This window comes from Balaenoptera ricei, chromosome 1, assembly GCF_028023285.1.
Source record: "Balaenoptera ricei isolate mBalRic1 chromosome 1, mBalRic1.hap2, whole genome shotgun sequence".
NCBI lineage: Eukaryota > Metazoa > Chordata > Mammalia > Artiodactyla > Balaenopteridae > Balaenoptera > Balaenoptera ricei.
This window is the reverse complement of record NC_082639.1, coordinates 143,654,094-143,673,460: the sequence shown is the minus strand read 5'-3', so window position 1 is coordinate 143,673,460 and position 19,367 is coordinate 143,654,094. Positions and strand designations below refer to the sequence as shown.

General features: G+C 46.1%; 1 protein-coding gene across 1 annotated transcript in view; it reads right to left on the bottom strand.

Moving 5' to 3' along the window:
* The window catches only part of LOC132370622 (antizyme inhibitor 1-like), an 83,676-nt gene extending 64,525 nt beyond the window's left edge, over positions 1-19,151 (bottom strand). The window contains exons 1-2 of the mRNA XM_059931024.1: positions 19,131-19,151; positions 18,323-18,692 (exon numbers count right to left, since the gene is read on the bottom strand). Of these exons, the coding sequence (XP_059787007.1) occupies positions 18,323-18,692; positions 19,131-19,151 (391 nt within the window). The remainder of the gene's footprint in view (positions 1-18,322; positions 18,693-19,130) is intronic.
* Between the last annotated feature and the right edge of the window lie 216 nt (positions 19,152-19,367).

Genomic DNA, 19,367 nt, shown 5'->3' with positions numbered 1-19,367 from the left:
CAAAATATATAAACAACTCATACATCTCAATAACAAAAAATAATATCTGATTAAAAAATGGGCAAAGGACCTGAATAGACATTTCTCCAAAGAAGACATACAAATGGCTAACAGGTATATGAAAAGATGCTCAACATCACTAATAAACAGGGAAGTACAAATCAAAACCACAATGAGATATCACCTGACACCTTTCAGAATGGCTATTACCAAAAAGACAACACGTAACAAGCATTGGTCAGGATGTGGAGAAATGGGAACCCTGGAGCACTGTTGATAGGAATATAAATTGGTGCAGCCAGGATGGAAAACAGTATGGAAATTCTTCAGAAAAATAGAACTACTGGAGAGCACCAGAATCACAACTAACCGCTGAAAAATCATCAACAGGAAGACACTGGAACTCACCAAAAAAGATACCCCACATACAAAGACAAAGAAGAAGCCGCAATCAGACGGTAGGAGGGGCACAATCACAATAAAATCAAATCCCATAACCACGGGGTGGGTGACTCACAAACTGGAGAACAATTATACCACAGAAGTCCACCCACTGGAGGAAGGCTCTGAGCCCCACATCAGGCTTCCCAACCTGGGGGTCTGGCAACAGGAGGAGGAATTCCCATAGAATCAGACTTTGAAGGCTAGCAGGATTTGATTGCAGAACTTCAACAGGACTGGGAGAAACAGAGACTCCACTCTTGGAGGGCACACACAAAGCAGTGTACGCATCAGGACCCAGGGGGAAGGAGCAGACCCCATAGGAGACTGGACCAGACCTATCTGCTAGTGTTGGAGGGTCTCCTGCAGAGGCGGGGGGGGTGGCTCTGTTTCACTGTGGGGACAAGGACACTGGCAGCAGAAGTTCTGGGAAGTACTCCTTGGGATGAGCCCTCCCAGAGTCTGCCTTTAGCCCCACCAAAGACCCTGTAGCCTCCAGTGCTGAGTCCCCTCAGGCCAAACAACCAATAGGGAGGGAATCCAGCCCCACCCATCAGCAGACAAGCAGATTAAAGTTTTACTGAGCTCTTCCCACCAAAGCAACACCCAGCTCTACCCACCACCAGTCCCTCCCAACAGGAAGCTTGCACAAGCCTCTTAGATAGCCTCATACACCAGAGGGCAAACAGCAGAAGCAAGAAGAACTACAATCCTGCAGCCTGTGGAACAAAAACCACATTCACAGAAATATAGACAAGATGAAAAGGCAGAGGGCTATGTACCAGATGAAGGAACAAGATAAAACCCCAGAAAAACAACTAAATGAAGTGGAGATAGGCACCCTTCCAGAAAAAGAATTCAGAATAATGATAGTGAAGATGATCCAGGACCTCAGAAAAAAGAATGGAGGCAAAGATCAAGAAGATGCAAGAAATGTTTAACAAAGACCTAGAAGAATGAAAGAACAAGCACCTAGAAGAATTAAAGAACAAACAAACACAGATGAACAATACAATAACTGAAATGAAAAATATACTAGAAGGAATCACTGGACATTTACCCCAGAGAAATGAAAACTTATTTTCACAAAGAAACTTGTACACAAATGTTCACTGCAGCTTTATTTGTAATAGCCCATAGCTAGAAACCACCTCAATGTCCTTCAATGAGTGAATGGGTAAATAAACTGTGGCTGATCTAGATCACAGAATACTGCTCAGCAGTGAAAAGAAAAAAGTAGAAACAACCCAAGTGTCCATCAACTGATGATTAGATAAACAAAATATGATATTACCCATACAATGGTATATTATTTGCCAATAAAAAGAAATGAAGTGTTAAAAAAAATACACTAGAAGGAATCAATAGCAGAATAACTGAGGCAGAAGAACGGATAAGTGACCTGGAAAACAGAATGGTAGAAATCACTGCTGTGGAGCAGAATAAAGAAAAAAGAATGAAAAGAAACGAAGAGAGCCTAAGAGACCACTGGGACAACATTCAACACACCAACATTCGCATTATAGGGGTCTCAGAGGGAGAAGAGAGAGAGAAAGGACCTGAGAAAATATCTGAAGAGATTATAGTCGAAAACTTCCCTAAAATGGGAAAGGAAATACACCCAAGTCCAGGAAGCACAGAGAGTCCCAGGCAGGATAAACCCAAGGAGAAACATGCCGAGACACATAGTAATCAAACTGGCAAAAATTAAGACAAAGAAAAATTATTAAAAGCAAAAAGGGAAAAATGACAAATAACATACAAGGGAACTCCCATCAGGTTAACAGCTGAGTTCTCAGCAGAAACTCCATAAGCCAGAAGGGAGTGGCTCGATATACTGAAAGTGATGAAAAGGAAGAACCTACAACCAAGATTACTCTACCCAGCAAGAATCTCATTCAGATTTGATGGAGAAATCAAAAGCTTTACAGACAAGCAAAAGCTAAGAGAATTCAGCACCACCAAACCGGCTCTACAACAAATGCTAAAGGAACTTCTCTAAGTGGGAATCACAAGAGAAGAAAAGGACCTACAAAAACAAACCCAAAACAATTGAGAAAATGGTAATAGGAAGATACATATCGATAATTGCCTTAAATGTGAATGAATTAAATGTTCCAAACAAAAGACACAGGCTGGTTGAATGGATACAAAAACAAAACCTATCTATATGCTGTCTACAAGAGACCCACTTCAGACTTAGGGACACAACAGACTGAAAGTGAGGGGATGGAAAAAGATATTCCATGCAAATGGAAATCAAAAGAAAGCTGGAGTAGCAATACTCATAACAGATAAAATAGATTTTAAAATAAAGAATGTTACAAGGGACAAGAAAGGACACTACATAATGATCAAGGGATCAATCCAAGAATAAGATATAACAATTATAAATATATATGTACCCAACACAGGAGCACCTCAATACATTAGGCAAATGCTAACAGCTATAAAAGAGGAAATCGACAGTAACACAATAATAGTGGGGGATTTTAACACCTCACTTACACCAATGGACAGATCATCCAGACAGAAAACTAATGAGGAAACACAAGCGTTAAATGACACAACAGACCAGATAGATTTAATGGATATCTATAGGACATTCTATCCAAAAACAGCAGGCTACACTTTCCTCTCAAGTGCACACAGAACATTCTCCAGGATAGATCACATCTTGGGTCACAAATCAAGCCTCAGTAAATTTAAGAAAATTGAAATCATATCAAGCATCTTTTCCAACCACAGCGTTATGAGATTAGAAATAAATTACAGGGAAAAAAACATAAAACACACAAACATATGGAGGCTAAACAATACATTACTAAATAACCAAGAGATCACTGAAGAAATCAAACAAGAAATCAGAACATACCTAGAGACAAATGACAATGAAAACACGACAATCCAAAACCTATGGAATGCAGCAAAAGCAGTTCTAAGAGGGAAGTTTATAGCTATACAAGCCTACCTAAAGAAACAAGAAAAATCTCAAACAATCTAACCTTACAACTAAAGGAACTCGAGAAAGAAGAACAAACAAAACCCAAAGTTAGTAGAAGGAAAGAAATCATAAAGATCAGAGCAGAAATAAATGAAATAGAAACAAAGAAAACAATAGCAAAGATCAATAAAACTAAAAGCTGGTTCTTTGAGAAGATAAAAAAATTGATAAGCCTTTAGCCAGACTCATCAAGAAAAAGAGGGAGAGGACTCAAATCAGTAAAATTAGAAATGAAAAAGGAGAAGTTACAATGGACACCACAGAAATACAAAGCATCGTAAGAGACTACTACAGGCAACTCTAGGCCAATAAAATGGACAACCTGGAAGAAATGGACAAATTCTTAGAAAGGTATAACCTTCCAAGACTGAACCAGGAAGACATAGAAAATATGAACAGACCAATCACAAGTAATGAAATTGAAACTGAGAGTAAAACTCTTCCAACAAACAAAAGTCCAGGACCAGATGGCTTCACAGGTGAATTCTATCAAATATTTAGAGAAGAGCTAACAGACATCCTTCTCAAACTTTTCCCAAAAATTGCAGAGGAAGGAACACTCCCAAACTCATTCTATGAGGCCACCATCACCCTGATACCAAAACCAGACAAAGATACTACAAAAAAAGAAAATTACAGACCAATATCACTGATGAATATAGATGCAAAAGTCCTCAACAAAATACTAGCAAACAGAATCCAACAGCACATTAAACGGATCATACACCATGATCAAGTGGTTTATCCCAGGGATGCAAGGATCCTTCAATATACACAAATCAATCAATGTGATACACCATATTAACAAATTGAAGAAGAAAAACCATATGATCAACTCAATAGATGCAGAAAAAGGTTTTGACAAAATTCAATACCCATTTATGATAAAAAAACTCTCCAGAATGTGGGCATAGAGGGAACCTACCTCAACATAATAAAGGCCATATACGACAAACCCACAGCAAACATCATTCTCAATGCTTAAAAACTGAAAGCATTTCCTCTAAGATCAGGAACAAGACAAGGATGTCCACTCTCGCCACTATTATTCAACATAGTTTTGGAAGTCCTAGCCATGGCAATCAGAGAAGAAAAAGAAATAAAAGGAATCCAAATTGGAAAAGAAGAAGTAAGACTGTCACTGTTTGCAGATGACATGACACTATACATAGATAATCCTAAAGATGCCACCAGAAAACTACTAGAGCTAATCAATGAATTTGGTAAAGTTGCAGGATACAAAATTAATGCACAGAAATCTCTTACATTCTTATACACTAACAACAAAAGATCAGAAAGAGAAATTAAGGAAACAATCCCATTCACCATTGCAACAAAAAGAATGAAATACCTAGAAATAAACCTACCTAAGGAGGTAAAAGACCTGTACTCAGAAAACTATAAGACACTGATGAAAGAAATCAAAGATTTCTTTGACACAAACAGATGGAGAGATATACCATGTACTTGGGTTGGAAGAATCAACACTGTGAAAATGAGTATACTACCCAAAGCAATCTACAGATTCAATGCAATCCCTATCAAATTACCAATGGCAGTTTTTACAGAACTAGAAGCAAAAAATCTTAAAATTTGTATGGAGACACAAAAGACCCCAAATAGCCAAAGCAATCTTGAGGGAAAAGAAATGGAGCTGGAGGAATCAGACTCCCTGACTTCAGACTGTACTACAAAACTACAGTAATCAAGACAATATGGTACTGGCACAAAAACAGAAATATAGATCAATGGAACAGGATAGAAAGGCCAGGGATAAACCCACACACCAATAGTCAACTAATCTATAACAAAGGAGGCAAGGATATACAATGGGGAAAAGACAGTCTCTTCAATAAGTGGTGCTGGGAAAACTGGGCAGCTACATGTAAAAGAATGACATTAGAACACTCCCTAACACCATACACAAAAATAAACTCAAAATGGATTAAAGACCTAAATGTAAGACCAGACACTATAAAACTCTTAGAGGAAAACATAGGAAGAACACTCTTTGACATAAATCACAACAAGGTCTTTTATGACCCACCTCCTAGAGTAATGGAAATAAAAGCAAAAATAAACAAATGGGACCTAATGAAACTTAAAAGCTTTGGAACAGCAAAGGAAACTATAAACAAGATGAAAAGACAACCCTCAGAATGGGAGAAAATATTTGCAAATGAATCAACGGACAAAGGATTAATCTCCAAAATATATAAACAGCTCATGCAGCTCAATATTAAAAAAACAAACAACCCAATCCAAAAATGGGCCAAAGACCTAAATAGACATTTCTCCAAAGAAGATATACAGGTGGCCAAGAGGCACATGAAAAGCTGCTCAACATCATTAATTATTAGAGAAATGTAAATCAAAACTACAGTGAGGTATCATCTCACACCAGTTAGAATGGGCATCATCAGAAAATCTACAAACAACAGATGCTGGAGAGGGTGTGGAGAAAAGGGAACCCTCTTGCACTGTTGGTGGGAATGTAAACTGATAGAGCCACCATGGAGAACAGTCTGGAGGCTCCTTAAAAAACTAAAAATAGAATTACCATGTGACCCAGCAATCCCACTAGTGGGCATATACCCAGAGAAAACCATAATTCAAAAAGACACATGCACCCCAATGTTCATTGCAGCACTATTTACAATAGCCAGATCATAGAAGCAACCTAAACGCCTATCGACAGACAAATGGATAAAGAAGTAGTGGTACATATATACAATGGAATATTACTTAGCCATAAAAAGGAATGAAATTGGGTCATTTGTAGAGACGTGGATGGACCTAGAGACTGTCATACAGAGTGAATAAGTCAGAAAGAGAAAAACAAATATCACATATTAATGCATATATGTGGAACCTAGAAAAATGGTAAAGATGAACCGGTTTGCAAGGCAGAAACAGAGACACAAATGTAGAGAACAAATGTATGGACACCAAAAGGGGAAAGCGCAGGGCGGGGGTGGGGGGGGGGTATGAATTGGGAGTTTGGGATTGACATGTATACACTAATATGTATAAAATAGGTAACTAATAAGAACCTACTGTATAAAAAAATAAATAAATAAAATTAAAAGGAAATAGAACTACCATATGATTCAGCAATTCCAATTCTGGGTATTTTTCCAAAGAAAATGAAAACACTAAGTCAAAAAGATATATGTACCCCAATGTTCACTGCAGCATTATTTACAATAGCCAAGATATGGAAGCAACCTAAGTGTCCATAGATAGGTAAATGGATAAAGACAATGTGGTATATATATATACAATAGAATATTAATCAACCATAAAAAAGAATGGAATCTTGCCATTTGCAATAACAAGGGTGGACCTAGAGGGAATTATGTTAAGTGAAATAAGTCAGACAAAGAAAGACAAATACCACGTGATTTCACTTACATGTGGAATCTAAAAAACAAAATAAATGAACAAACATAAAACAGAAACAGACTCATGGACACATAGAACAAACAGGTGGCTGCCAGAAGGGAGGCATGGGGGGAGGGGTGGACAAAATAGGTGAAGGGGATTAAGTACAAACTCCCAGTTACAAAATAAATAAGTCACAGGGATGTAAAGTACAGCATAGGAAATATAGTCAATAATATTGTAATAACCTTGTATGATGATAGATGATAACTAGACTTATCATGGTGATTATTTTGTAATGCATAAAAACTATTGACTCACTATGTTGTACACCTGAAACTAATATAATATTGTAAGTCAATTATACCTCGATTTTTTTTGAAAGGCAAAAAATAGGACAAAACAACAACTATAATAACAACAACAAAAAAATGAGTGTGACATGGTCCCTACTTTTAAGGAGTTCATAGTCTATTGGAAAAATAGACATGGACCCAAGTAAGTAGAATGAGTAAGGGCATCATAAGGATTCGATGAGATAGGTAGGGATAACAGTAAGTCACTTAATCTACACACCAATACTCTGGCAGAGGTATTGCTAGCCCATTTTACAGATGAGGAAACTGAAGTTACAATGGTTCAATCATTTGCCCCAGTTCATACAGCTAGTAAGAGACACCACGACCAGTGGGCTGCTGCATGCTCACACAGGCTGTGAAAGTCAGTTTTGTGCATCTCTTCCCAATTCCTTATTCAGTGACATCACATTGGTAACTTGAAATCCACTAACAGATGGACCACAGAAATTGGCAAACACTACAAATCAGGTGACAGTCTGGATTCAAACCCAAGTCGGAAACCAAAGACTTTTTCCAGTCTCGCCCAGAATTTTTTCTGGATTAAAGCATCCCTTTCCAAAAATCCTGGCTCCCCAAGAGAATCACGCCAGGCAATCCTGGATAAGGCCAAACAAGATAATGGATGTGAGCTGCCGTCTAAGTCACAAAGGGCTGTACAACTAAGTTTAGTCACCATCTGTCCCCTTAGCTCCTGAGCAGACACATAGGGGCTCAGACGTGCCCAGCAGGCCTCAGGTAGGAGGGCAAGGAGGGGGGCCAGGAGGAAAAAGGAGCTTTCTCTAGAACACTGATCTCCGTAACTGTCATTGGTGTGATTATTTAATTAATCTCTGTCTCCCCGACTAGCTCCACAAGGATAAGGTCTCCACAAGGACAAGGATTGTGGCTGGTTTTGCTGACCACTGTAGCCCAAGTGCCAAGCACCACGCTTGGCAAGCAGGAAGCCCTACATCCACATTGGTTGAAAGAATGAATTAATAAAGCAGGAGGGCATCAGAGCTAAACTATACACAGAGCCCAGGCATGCCTCCTTACAGTCTGCAAGGAGAAGGGGGTCTGATGTCCACCCCAGCCCTGAGAGGAGACTGCAGGAGAGCCAGACTGCCTGGGTGGGACCCCCGTTACGCCACTTACTAACTGGGGAAGCTGTGCCTCAGTGTCCTCAGCTGCAAAATGAGGTCGTGGGGTTGTTCTGAGAATTAAAGGCATTAACATTTGTAAAGCGCCTGGCATATAGTAAGTGCTGTGTGCTTGTTAATAGGTTAAGAAACCCCCCTCCCCAAATCATGTGCATTGATATTTTCTCCTCTGCTCTTGGAATGCAATTTTCTGGCCTATTCTAATCCTGAGAGGGCTTCCCTGGGGAAAAAGAAGTTCCAGCAAGTCCTCCTCTCCCTACCCCTCCCTACCCTACCCTGCCCCGCCCTGGGCATCCCCTTAAACGACCCTGAGCCTTGTTCAGCCCCAGCTGGCCCCAAAGCCTGGGAGCCGCGCCCAGGCTCCGGGAAGACACCCCCTTCCCTTTGCCTCCTCTCTCCAGGGCCCCTAGGAGCCAGGTTCCCCGCTGGGGTTGGAGGAGATGGAAGGCAGGATGCGCCACCTGCAGCCAGAGCCGTGACCCGAGCCCGCACACCGTGGGCGGCTGCGCCACCCAGTGGCGACCTGAGGAATCGGCGGTGGGGAGGCCAGTGGAGTTGAAGGTCCAGAGCGTCGGGGTCTAGCTGTCCTGGGCCTCTGCAGGGACAAAGGGAAGAGAAGGCAAAAGAAAGGGAAGGTTGTTGGGTGGAGAGAATATCACCAAAAGGACTGGTAGGATCTAGCTCACAGGAAATTAATTCAGTTGGAAAAGCAGGGCCGTCTGCAGGGGCTCTTTTCTCCCTTGTCTGTTCCGTACCGGGGTCCCCAGGCTTCTCCTCCCATAAGAGAGTATTTGGCTGGGGGTGGAGGCTCCCATCCCATGAAATCGCTGACCTCCCTGCACTGCCCTGGGCTGATGAGGAGACAAAGATAGAGGGCGTCTGCAGCCCTGAGGCCAGGATCAGCCTCCTCGGCCTGTGGGTGGCATCTAGGGAACAGGACCCAGGGAGAGTCCAGATTCCAACCGCAGCTCTGCCCTGGTTCCTTTCGGGCCCCCATCAGCCAGTGCCTGGAGAGAAGATGATAAAAATAAACGCCTACCCAACTTCCCTCACACAGGGGTTGTGAGACTCAAACAAGAGAACACTGGGGAAAGCATTTGGAAGAACAAAAGCCATCACTATTCGGAGTTTCTGATCCTTAATAACTTTAGCAGCCATGTGACGAGAGGCAAATACAAATACACTTGCTTCAAAAGTAAGACCCTCAAGTCCTCACTATTAAAAACTCCTCAAACAAGAGATTTTTATTTGGAGGTGCAGGAAAGGAGCATGCAGTTGAGATCCAAAACCACAAAGTTCCATATGGGAAATTTAAATGATCAAGAATGTCTGGTGGATTTTTCCATATTGAATTTAGAAGGCAGCTTGCTCTTTAGGAAACCTGTGGAATAGACACTATGATCCCCCAAAACATTTGGAGGATGAAGAAGCAGCCAAGAGAGTTATCTAGGATCCTACTCAGGACCACCACAAAGGCAGAATCACAGAAGCCCTGGCTTTCACCTTGGCCTGGGACATCCCTGGCAGCTGCAGGCACCTCTATTCAGAACTTGAGTGAACATCTCCACTAGTCTGCCTGCAGACGCATCATCCTTGTAGGAGAACAAATCCTTGTGCTGGTCCCATTCTGATCTCCCTAGATGTGGAGTCCAGGCCCCCCAACCACTGGCCCAGTATCATGAGAACAAGGCTGTTCCCACCTCAGAGTCCAGGACTGGGAACCTCTAGACAGGATGGGAGTGGACAGCAGAGTAAGGGAGAGAAATAAGAGGCAGCCCTGACCCCAAATCCCACCCGCAAGCGAAGCAGTGAGCCAACCAGCGTCACCCACTGCCTGCACACAGTAGGCAGAGCTGGAAGACCTGCTTTAGGAGAGAGGATTGGGGCAAGTTGACCAGAGCCCCAGCACCGGGCAGGGCAGACACTAGTTTGGGATTTCAGTTCCCTGGTTGACACATCTCTTAAAAGTTCCCTCTGATACAGGGTCCCTATGCAGGTCCCCATGGCCCCTTCCTCCCCTCCATCCTCTCTCCCTAACCAGAGAGGGTCACATTCACTCTCACAGCCCATGTATTTCCACTGCCCAGTGGTTTTGTCCTGACTTGTTCTGCTTCTTAGACTTTCCTTACTCTTGCCTCCATGTTGTCATGCAATATCTATTTCCTCTGTGATGGTCTCCCAAAGAGAGCCAGGATCTCTGGGTGTAAACCTTCACATACACCTCTTCTGAATCCTCCTAGCCCAGGGGGCCATTGGCACTTATTGTGCACCACTGTATGGGTACTAGTGGGGAGGCAGGGAGAGGGCTCACTCTGATGTCAGTTCCACCCTGTCTAGAGATTCCAGGTCTGGACCCTGACGGGAGGGCAGACCCAGACCATCACTCACTCTGGCAGCACTGGTTTCAAATTCATCCAACAGGTCCCTGTTGTTCCCACTCTGTCTCCAGTGCTATGCTGGGTGTTGGGGGGGAGGACTCCAGAGGTAAGAGGAGACATCTCAGGGCTCCCCATCTCTGCATACCTCCCATCATTCTGTCCCAAGGAGGGAGAATGCTCATCTGATTGGTCAGACTGCAGGTCACCGATTGGCCCATATTTGCAGGTGGATGTGGCCACTGTTCCCAGAACACGGGCTGGGGCGGGGCGGTGACTGGCCCATCCCTCTCCTCTGTTCCTGCAGCAGATCAGTTCACTGGCCCAGGCTGATGCCCTCTCCCTGCCCTTCCATGCAGCTTCCCAGAGCACAGGAGGAGCAGAGATTCGGGGAGAACAAGGCCCCCAGGCTCAGCCCAGCTGACCCCAGTTTGCTGTGTGAGGCGTGGGGACCCAAACCCAGCTGCGTCCAATTTGACTCTTCTGTCTTCTCTGCTCTCCCTCTAACTGTCCCTCTGGGACTTTGTGGGTAGTGGTTGCTAGGGTTTGGGGTCTCCCTGGGTCCTCTGGCCATTAGGCACGTATTAGCCCCTCACTGCTGCCAACCTTGGTGACGACCCCTCACGCTCCAGGAGAAGCAGTTCAGCAGGAAGTTTAGAACTGTGCTGTGACACGAGGTAAGAGCTAGACAATCAGGTTTACTGGGGAGCGACGAAAGGCTTCACGGGGAGAGCGGAGCTGGAGACTGGCCTTGAAAGATGTATAGGATCCCACTGACATTTGGGGACGTGGGGACAGACAGTCCGGGCAGAAGGAACTCAGGCACATTTGGAGAAGAGTAAAGAGTCCAGTGTGGTGCTGGCCGCATGAATGTGGACAATGGAAGAAGATTCTAGAAGGTTAGGTAGACCTACAGGTTGGAGTCCTGGCGTGCTCAGTCAAGAAGTTTTCACCTAATTTAGTAGACACCTGGGAGCCACGGAAAGCTACTAAGCAGGGAGGACTGCCGTCAGGACTGAGCTCTAGAAAGAAGAATTTGGCGGAAGTGTATGGGGGTGGATTGGAGCCAAACAAGACAAGGGCAGGAGGACCAGTTCAGCGGCCTACACAGTAACCCAGGCAAGCAGAACATAAACGCAGGGCGGTGGGACCAGAACGGAGGCCCCAGGGGGAAGGGCGAGCACAGAACCCAGAGAACAAGAGTCCCAAGGAAGACAGAAGGTGGGCTGTGGAGGGTTGCTGGAAAGGTCTCCAGGAGAACAGAGAGAACAGGTCTCCGGGTGCCTCCACGGAAACTGGGAGGTCAGGGCAGGTGGGGCTGATGTGCAGAAAGACGAGCTTGTCCGCCTGCCCCGGGCCTGCTACCCTGCCGCCTTCCACTGCCCCAGAATACCATCAGCTGGTGCCCTGCGCTGCTTTGTCAGTGTCTTCTCCTCTCTCCGCTTCCCCTTTCTCCCACTTATTCTTCAGTCCTCAGCTCAAGATCGCCTCCCCCTGCAAGCTGTCCCTGAGCGCCACCCCAGGGACATAGTTAAGTGCCCCCCTCCTGCTCCCCTCCACCCTAACACATGTGCGGGGTGCACTGCAACTGCTGGTTCCCTTCTTGGCTTCCCCCATCAGGTGCTTCATTTATTCGACAGGTAGGCAACAAATGTTTATTGAGCACCTACTATGTGCTAACCCCCAGGTGCTGAGAACACCCCGGGGAGCAAAAGCAGAGCCTGCTCTCAAGGAATGCTTGGTCCAGTGGAGGAAGAAGGAGACCAGATCAACAGAGACTAGGGCTTCCCTGGTGGCGCAGAGGTTAAGAATCCTCCTGCCAATGCAGGGGACACGGGTTCAAGCCCTGGTCCGGGAAGATCCCACATGCCACGGAGCAACCAAGTCCATGCGCCACAACTACTGAGCCTGTGCTCTAGAGCCCGCGAGCCACAACTACTGAGCCCGTGTGCCATAACTACTGAAGCCCGCGAGCCTAGAGCCCGTGCTCCACAACAAGGGAAGCCACTGCAATGAGAAGCCCGCGTGCCGCAACAAAGAATAGCCCCCGCTCGCCGCAACTAAAGAAAAGCCCACGCGCAGCAACGAAGACCCAACACAGCCATAAATAAATAAATAAATAAATAAATAACAAAAAAAACAGAGACTGGCCACGTGATAGGGGGTCATCTCTTCTCTGACTCTTTATCTCCACCCCTAGTGGGCCTGGCACAGAGAAGACTCTGGAAATGATGGTTGAGGGAAGGGAGACACGTTGACTTTGAAGTGTGGCAGGACGTCCAGAGAGCAGCTGCGAACGGGTGTGGGTGGGGAGGGGCTGGAGCTCAGGAGAGATGACCGGAAAAGGGCTATTTTTGGAACTCTGCCCTCTCACCTGTAAGTTACCGCGAGCTTCACTAAACCTGACGGGGAGAGTATGTGGGGTCTAAGTGCTTACCTGGAGCGTGAAGACAGTGAGGAGTCTCTGCGTCCCTGACACAGCTTAGATTAACAGGGGCCCCATCCTTGAGCCCAGGGAGGCTGCTCCCACTCAGAACTCACCCCATTTAAGGAAGCGGGACATGAGGTCGCCTGCACCGGAGGGCCAGACAGCCATCAAAGAGAAAACGCTTACACTGTGGAATGCTCCTAACTCAGGGAAGCGCCAGCGTCAGTGGGGAGAAGGGAGGCTTCCTCTGCGCAGTGCCCCAGACAGCAAGTCACGTCCCCAGACTCCAGACCAACCCATGATTAGGTTTTTCCTCATCTGACACAAGACTTCAGCTCCGTCTGAATGCCTGTGGCACTGAGCAACTCAAATGTAGATCCCAACGTGCCATCAAAAATGGAAAGAGCCTGTTCTGGGCATGGTTTCTGCTGGTCCTAAAAAAGAATTATCCACATTGCCACCCAAGAGCTCCCCTTCTGGCTCCCTGAGGGCAGCCAGCCCATTAAGGGCTCCTTCCCCCTCCCTCCCTTACCTCTGAAATGCACTGTATCAAGTCCTGCCGACAAATGACTGCTACCAATGGCTTCTAGCTGTCTGGAAACACTTGCAGGTAAACAAGCCTGTCCCAGTCACACTGTATGACTTAGCTTTGCAGGCTGCTGGACTCCCCGTCCTGAGTTTTTCCCCACGCCACCCCAACTCTGTGGTGCCTGTGACCTCCAGCTGGTCCTCCAATGAAACATCCATCATCTAGAATCCAGACTGAAAGCTCCACGTGGGCAGGGCCGTGTCCCTCTGCTCACTAGTGCATCCCCAGGTCTAGGACATTGCCTAGCACACAGTAGGCCCTTTATAAGTATTTGTTATGTAGATTCGATAAACTTTGGTCAGGCACCTCTCCTGTGTAAGGTACCTTCAGGCCTGTCCTTCTTCTCAGGACACAGAGCAGAAAGGGCAACCATTGCTCTTCCCACCAAGAGCCCCCTCTGCAGGTGAGCCAGCATGTTCCAGAGGGGTCCCGGGGTCGGAGTGAAACGGACCAGGACCCTATGGTCCTTCCCCCCCCAATCCTCTGCCTGCCTTTTGTCTGTGGAAAAACTTTAGCCAAAGATTAAGTTTAATGAGAGAAGTGAGAAAATGCAGAAACAAAAGAAAACAGTCCAACAAGACTAAATAATAGTTTAGTCATTAAGCAAAGTCAAGGACTTTTAGTTCCTCCTCAAGGGCTATAGGTAATACTCTGAGCCATATCCTGTGAGCTGTCTTATAGACACTGAAACCCCCGCCAGGTAGAAGAAGTTAACTACATGATGACCAGACTGTAGCCATGACATAAGCTGCCACAATTCCAAGAATTGGCCTCAAGGAAACAGGAACAAACCGATCCTGGAACTGAAGATTAACTGTACCTAAAACAATTAAGATGACACTGGTCAGACCACTGCATGACCAATTGCAAGATGACTGTCAGAGCCGACTGTGCTGTTTCTGCTGTCCTCCCTCTGTCTATAAAAGCTCTTGCCCCCTGATTATCAGTGGGGGGAGGGGGGGAGTCAGCCTTTGGACAGGAATCCACCCTCCCCTCCCCGCCCCCGCAGTTGCCCGCATCCAAAATAAAACAAACTCCTTTCCACCAACCTTGCCTCTTTAATGGCTTTTGAGCGGCGAGCAGCTGGACCCCACTTTCGGTAACGAGAGGAACACATGTCCAGCCCCTGTGGCTCCCTCTGCCTGAGCACAGGTCTACATAAGACCCTCTCTTTAAACCTACAGTGAACACAGGCCAGCCTCCCCGCTTCCCACTGTCTTCCTCCCCATCACCCCAGCACTCCTGTTCCCTCCGGGATGTTTCCAGGAACATTTCGCACCATTTCAGAGAAGTTCAAATAGCATGGCTTCCTTAGCAATCTGGGACATTTAAGCCACCCAAATTACTTCTGCCTTTGCTTCAGACAACAAAGTAAGAGAGCTGAATCCTGTCCTCATGAAAAAGGGTCAGTGCACATTCCACAGAGATAGACATTGTAGGTAAGAGGCAGGCTTCATAGCCAACATACCTGCGCTCCAATCCCGGCTCTGCCATTGACTTTCTGGTGACAGGGAAATTTCCTTGTCTCAGTTTCCTCACCTATCAGGTGGGGATGACATTAGTAGTTCCTACCTCATTGGGATATTATGAAGGGTAAATGAGATAATCCATGTAAAGCACTTAGAAAAGTGAGTCTGCAATAAAAATTAACTTTTATTTTTATTATCATTATTATTATTATCTTTAACTACAGTTCAGGAAGGACCCCACTAGAGGGTGTTTACTGCAGTTTTTACACATTTTCTCCTAGTTTAGGGTGGCTAATGAAACCTCACCCCTCTGACGCTAGGAGGCTCCTCCCCACCTCCTCATGGAAACACCTCTGCCAAATATCCCTCTCTCAGCCCCAACAAAAGGGATCTTATCACCTACCCTCATGTATGCTCTGTATAAGTCAGCATAGCCTAACTGCTGTAACAAACACCCCCAAAGCCAAGGGCTTGACACAACAAAGACTTTTCTCACTCGTGATCCAGTATCATCAAGGGTAGGAGATATTCTGCTCCACAAAGTTATTCAGGCACCCAGGCTCCTTCGCATGGGCTCCACTATCTTGCAGGGCCATGGACCCCCACCCTGGGTCCTCTGCATCCAACCAGCAGGTGGGAAGAAAGCACATGGAGATCACATGCAGGTTTGGGGACCATACAGGGTGGGGGAGTTTATTCCTTTAGCCACATCCATTAGCCAGAAGCTCAGTCCCATGACACCACCCTACTGTAGTAGAAGCTCTGAAATAGTCTTTCCATGTGTTCAAGAGGAAAATAAAATTAATTCAATGATCACATAGTATTTTTTCTGCTACCTACTCTTTCTGAGGCTTCTCTAGGAGGGAACTTGAGTTTCGTGCTTCCCCTCAAATCCTATAGCAGATGATGTCTTATTCCACCTGGGCAGCAGACATGGGAGAAAGAAGGCGATCTTCAGAATGGGACAGAGCTGGGCCTAAATCACAGCTTTGTCACTGACTAGGACAGCTCAGCCCTCTGAGTCAGCTTCCTTTTTTACAAAGTAGAAGTGGTAACACAGGGTGGTTACCAATTGGAGACGATACTTATAAAGGGCGGCCACGAGTGGAATTTTCTTTGGCCCTCCTCTTGTTCTCCCATCCCCCAACCAACACCACACCATCCTCTCCAGGCTAATTAACGTTCCTCCAAGCCAACAAAGTGAGAGTCAGGGCCACGACAACCTGACTGACTCGGCCCTAACAACTGGATAGAAGATGGAGGTCAGAATGGTCTGTGAATGTAATTAAGTGAATGTAAAATCTGGAAACCCAAATCCCTCTCGGCCCCAACCAATGCCAGTTTGATCCGTTGGTGTTTAGACCCCACCCCCAATCCACCCACACACTTTCCGCTCTGATCCAGATGGCCTACGGATGCTGAAAGCCAACCAGCACGGGGAATTGGTTGCTTCATAAGCTCCTACAGACTCTGTCCCTAATTGCAAACCCATTTGGGACATTTTCTGCAACAAGAGGCTCTGCACTAACCACTAGCTCCTAAACAAACATACTAACAAACAAACAAACATCAGGTATGCTTTTCCCCCTCGTTCTCCCACTCACCAGGCTCCTCCTGCACACCTTGCTGTAAAACAATTACTGGGGAAACAAAAGGCACCGCCCAATCCATGCCCCTGGTAGTATCACGGCAGTCAGGAGTCCCTGTTCTCCTAGCAACGCGAACTGCCCCAGCTGTGCGTATTTGGTGCTTGGATTACACGAGCCAGCAGCCGGGGTTGGGCATGTTGCTAGGAGAACCTGAACTTGAGTTTAAATTTGCAAACTTTCTTCACTGCCACAGCTTTTTCTCAGCTGCAAATTGACACACACACTCAAGAGTAGGACCCACAACCCTGGGCTCCCCTGGGAAATCCCAGCTCAGATAAGACTGTTGTGGCTTTTTTTTTTTCCCTTGATTTTCAAGCTGAGCCAACAACCACACAAATAAATAAGAATTATAAAGAACTATCCATTGGGCAATACTGACTGAGCCCCTACCACTGCCAGGCACTGTTCTAGGCCCTGGGACACTGCTGTGAAGGAAACAGGCAAGATCCTGCATCTGGGGGAGGGGATGGTAAATAGACGAACAGAACCCGTAGGAAATATATATGTGGGTGGGGGTGTGTGTGTGTCTACATATGTGTATGTATAGAAGTAGATATAGAAAGAGATTTATTTCAAGGAATTGGTGCATGTGATTGTGGGGACTGGCAAGTCTGAAGTCTGCAGGGCTGGCAGGCAGCCTGGAAACAGGCAGGAGTCGAGGCTGCCGTCTTGAGGCAGAATCTCTTCCTCCACAGGGAAACTTCAGTTCTGCAGTTAAGGCCTTTCCACCGATTAGATGCTATCAAGAGTAAGCTCCTTTCCTAAAAGTCAACTGATTGTAGATGTTTACCATATCCTCAGAATACCTTCACAGCAGCACGAAGTTGGTGTGTGATTGAATAACTGGGTACTGTAGCCTGGCCCAGAGGACACAGAAATTAACCACACAGCGGTGTATACCTGCCTGAGTAGTGAGAAGTGAGCGCAATGGAAAAGAAGAAAGCAGGGTGAGGGGATCAGGGAGCCCCGTGGAAGGCGGACAACAACAGGAGACCCACCTGTGTGAAATACAGTATGTCATTCAATACAACCTAAATGAAAAATAAATGAACATACCTAGGCATTGCGCTCAAAAAGCAAGACAGGGTTTCCCTGGTGGCACAGTGGTTGAGAATCTGCCTGCCAATGCAGGGGACACGGGTTCGAGCCCTGGTCTGGGAAGATCCCACATGCCGCCGAGCAGCTGGGCCCGTGAGCCACAATTACTGAGCCTGCGCGTCTGGAGCCTGTGCTCCGCAGCAAGAGAGGCCGCGATAGTGAGAGGCCCGCGCACCGCGATGAAGAGTGGCCCCCACTTGCCCCAACTAGAGAAAGCCCTCGCACAGAAACGAAGACCCAACACAGCCAAAAATAAATTAATTAATTAAAAAAAAAAAAAAGCAAGACAAAAATCCTCACCTAGTTACACATCTGCTTAATCTTGACCGTGTTGCATGGTAACCGAGACCAGAGGTAAGTCGTCTGAATAATTCTCGTTAGTATTACTTGACACAGCCCAAGCCGGGCTGTCCAGTCTCCTCGACCTGTTCATTAGGCAGCCGTGAATCCCTGTGACCACCGCCTCCGGGTCGCGCCTCTGCGCATGCTCCCGTCCCCTGTGCTCCTCCGCCCCGCCCCGCCCCGCCGCTCGGGGTTCCCAGGGCTCCTGGTCCACCGAGCCTCCCTGGGCAGCCTCCTGCCTCTTCTGCCCTGACCTCTTCTCCTGCAGGCCCTCTTCCCGCAGCTCCATCCCGCTGGCCTCTTGCCGGTTCCCCAACACTCCAGCCTGCTTCTGCCTCAGTGTCTTGGTCTTTTCTGCTCCCGCTTCCTGGAAGGGTCCCCTCTCAGCCATCTCCTGGGCTCTCTCCCTCACATCCTGCTCAGAAAGGCCAACAGTGAACACCCTGTAAAACAACACCTCCCCGTCACTCTCTGTCCCCTTAGCCTGTCTTGTCTTCACAGCACTTGTGTTAAATGTATATTTCTTTGTTAATTGTCTGTCTCCTCTCACTTGAATGCAGAAGGGCAGGGACTCTGGGTTTTGTGTGTCTGTGTAGTACAATAACATAAAATTTACTGTTTTAAAATGTACAACTCAGTGACATTTAGTACATTCACAATGTTGTGCAACCATCACAACTACCTAGTTCCAGAACACTTACATCACCCCAAAAGGAAAGCCCATACCCATTATGCAGTTGCTTCCCTTTCTTCCCTCCTCCAGCCTGTGACCGTGGATCTACCTATTCTGAATGTTTCATATAAATGCAGTTGTACAATATGCGGCCTTTTGTGTCTGACTGCTTTCACTTACCATGATGTCTTTGCAGTTCATCTCATCGCATCAGATAGCTGTACTTCTTTTTTTTTTCTGGCTGAATGACATTCCATTGTGTGGATATGCCGTGTTTTGCTTGTCCATTGGTCAGCCGATGGACATTTGGATTGTTTGTACCTTTTGCTGTCGTGAATAATGCTGCAGTGAACATTTGCGTACGAGTGTTTGTTTGAAGGGAACCCTGTTTTCATCACTCTGTATCTCTGGCCCGTG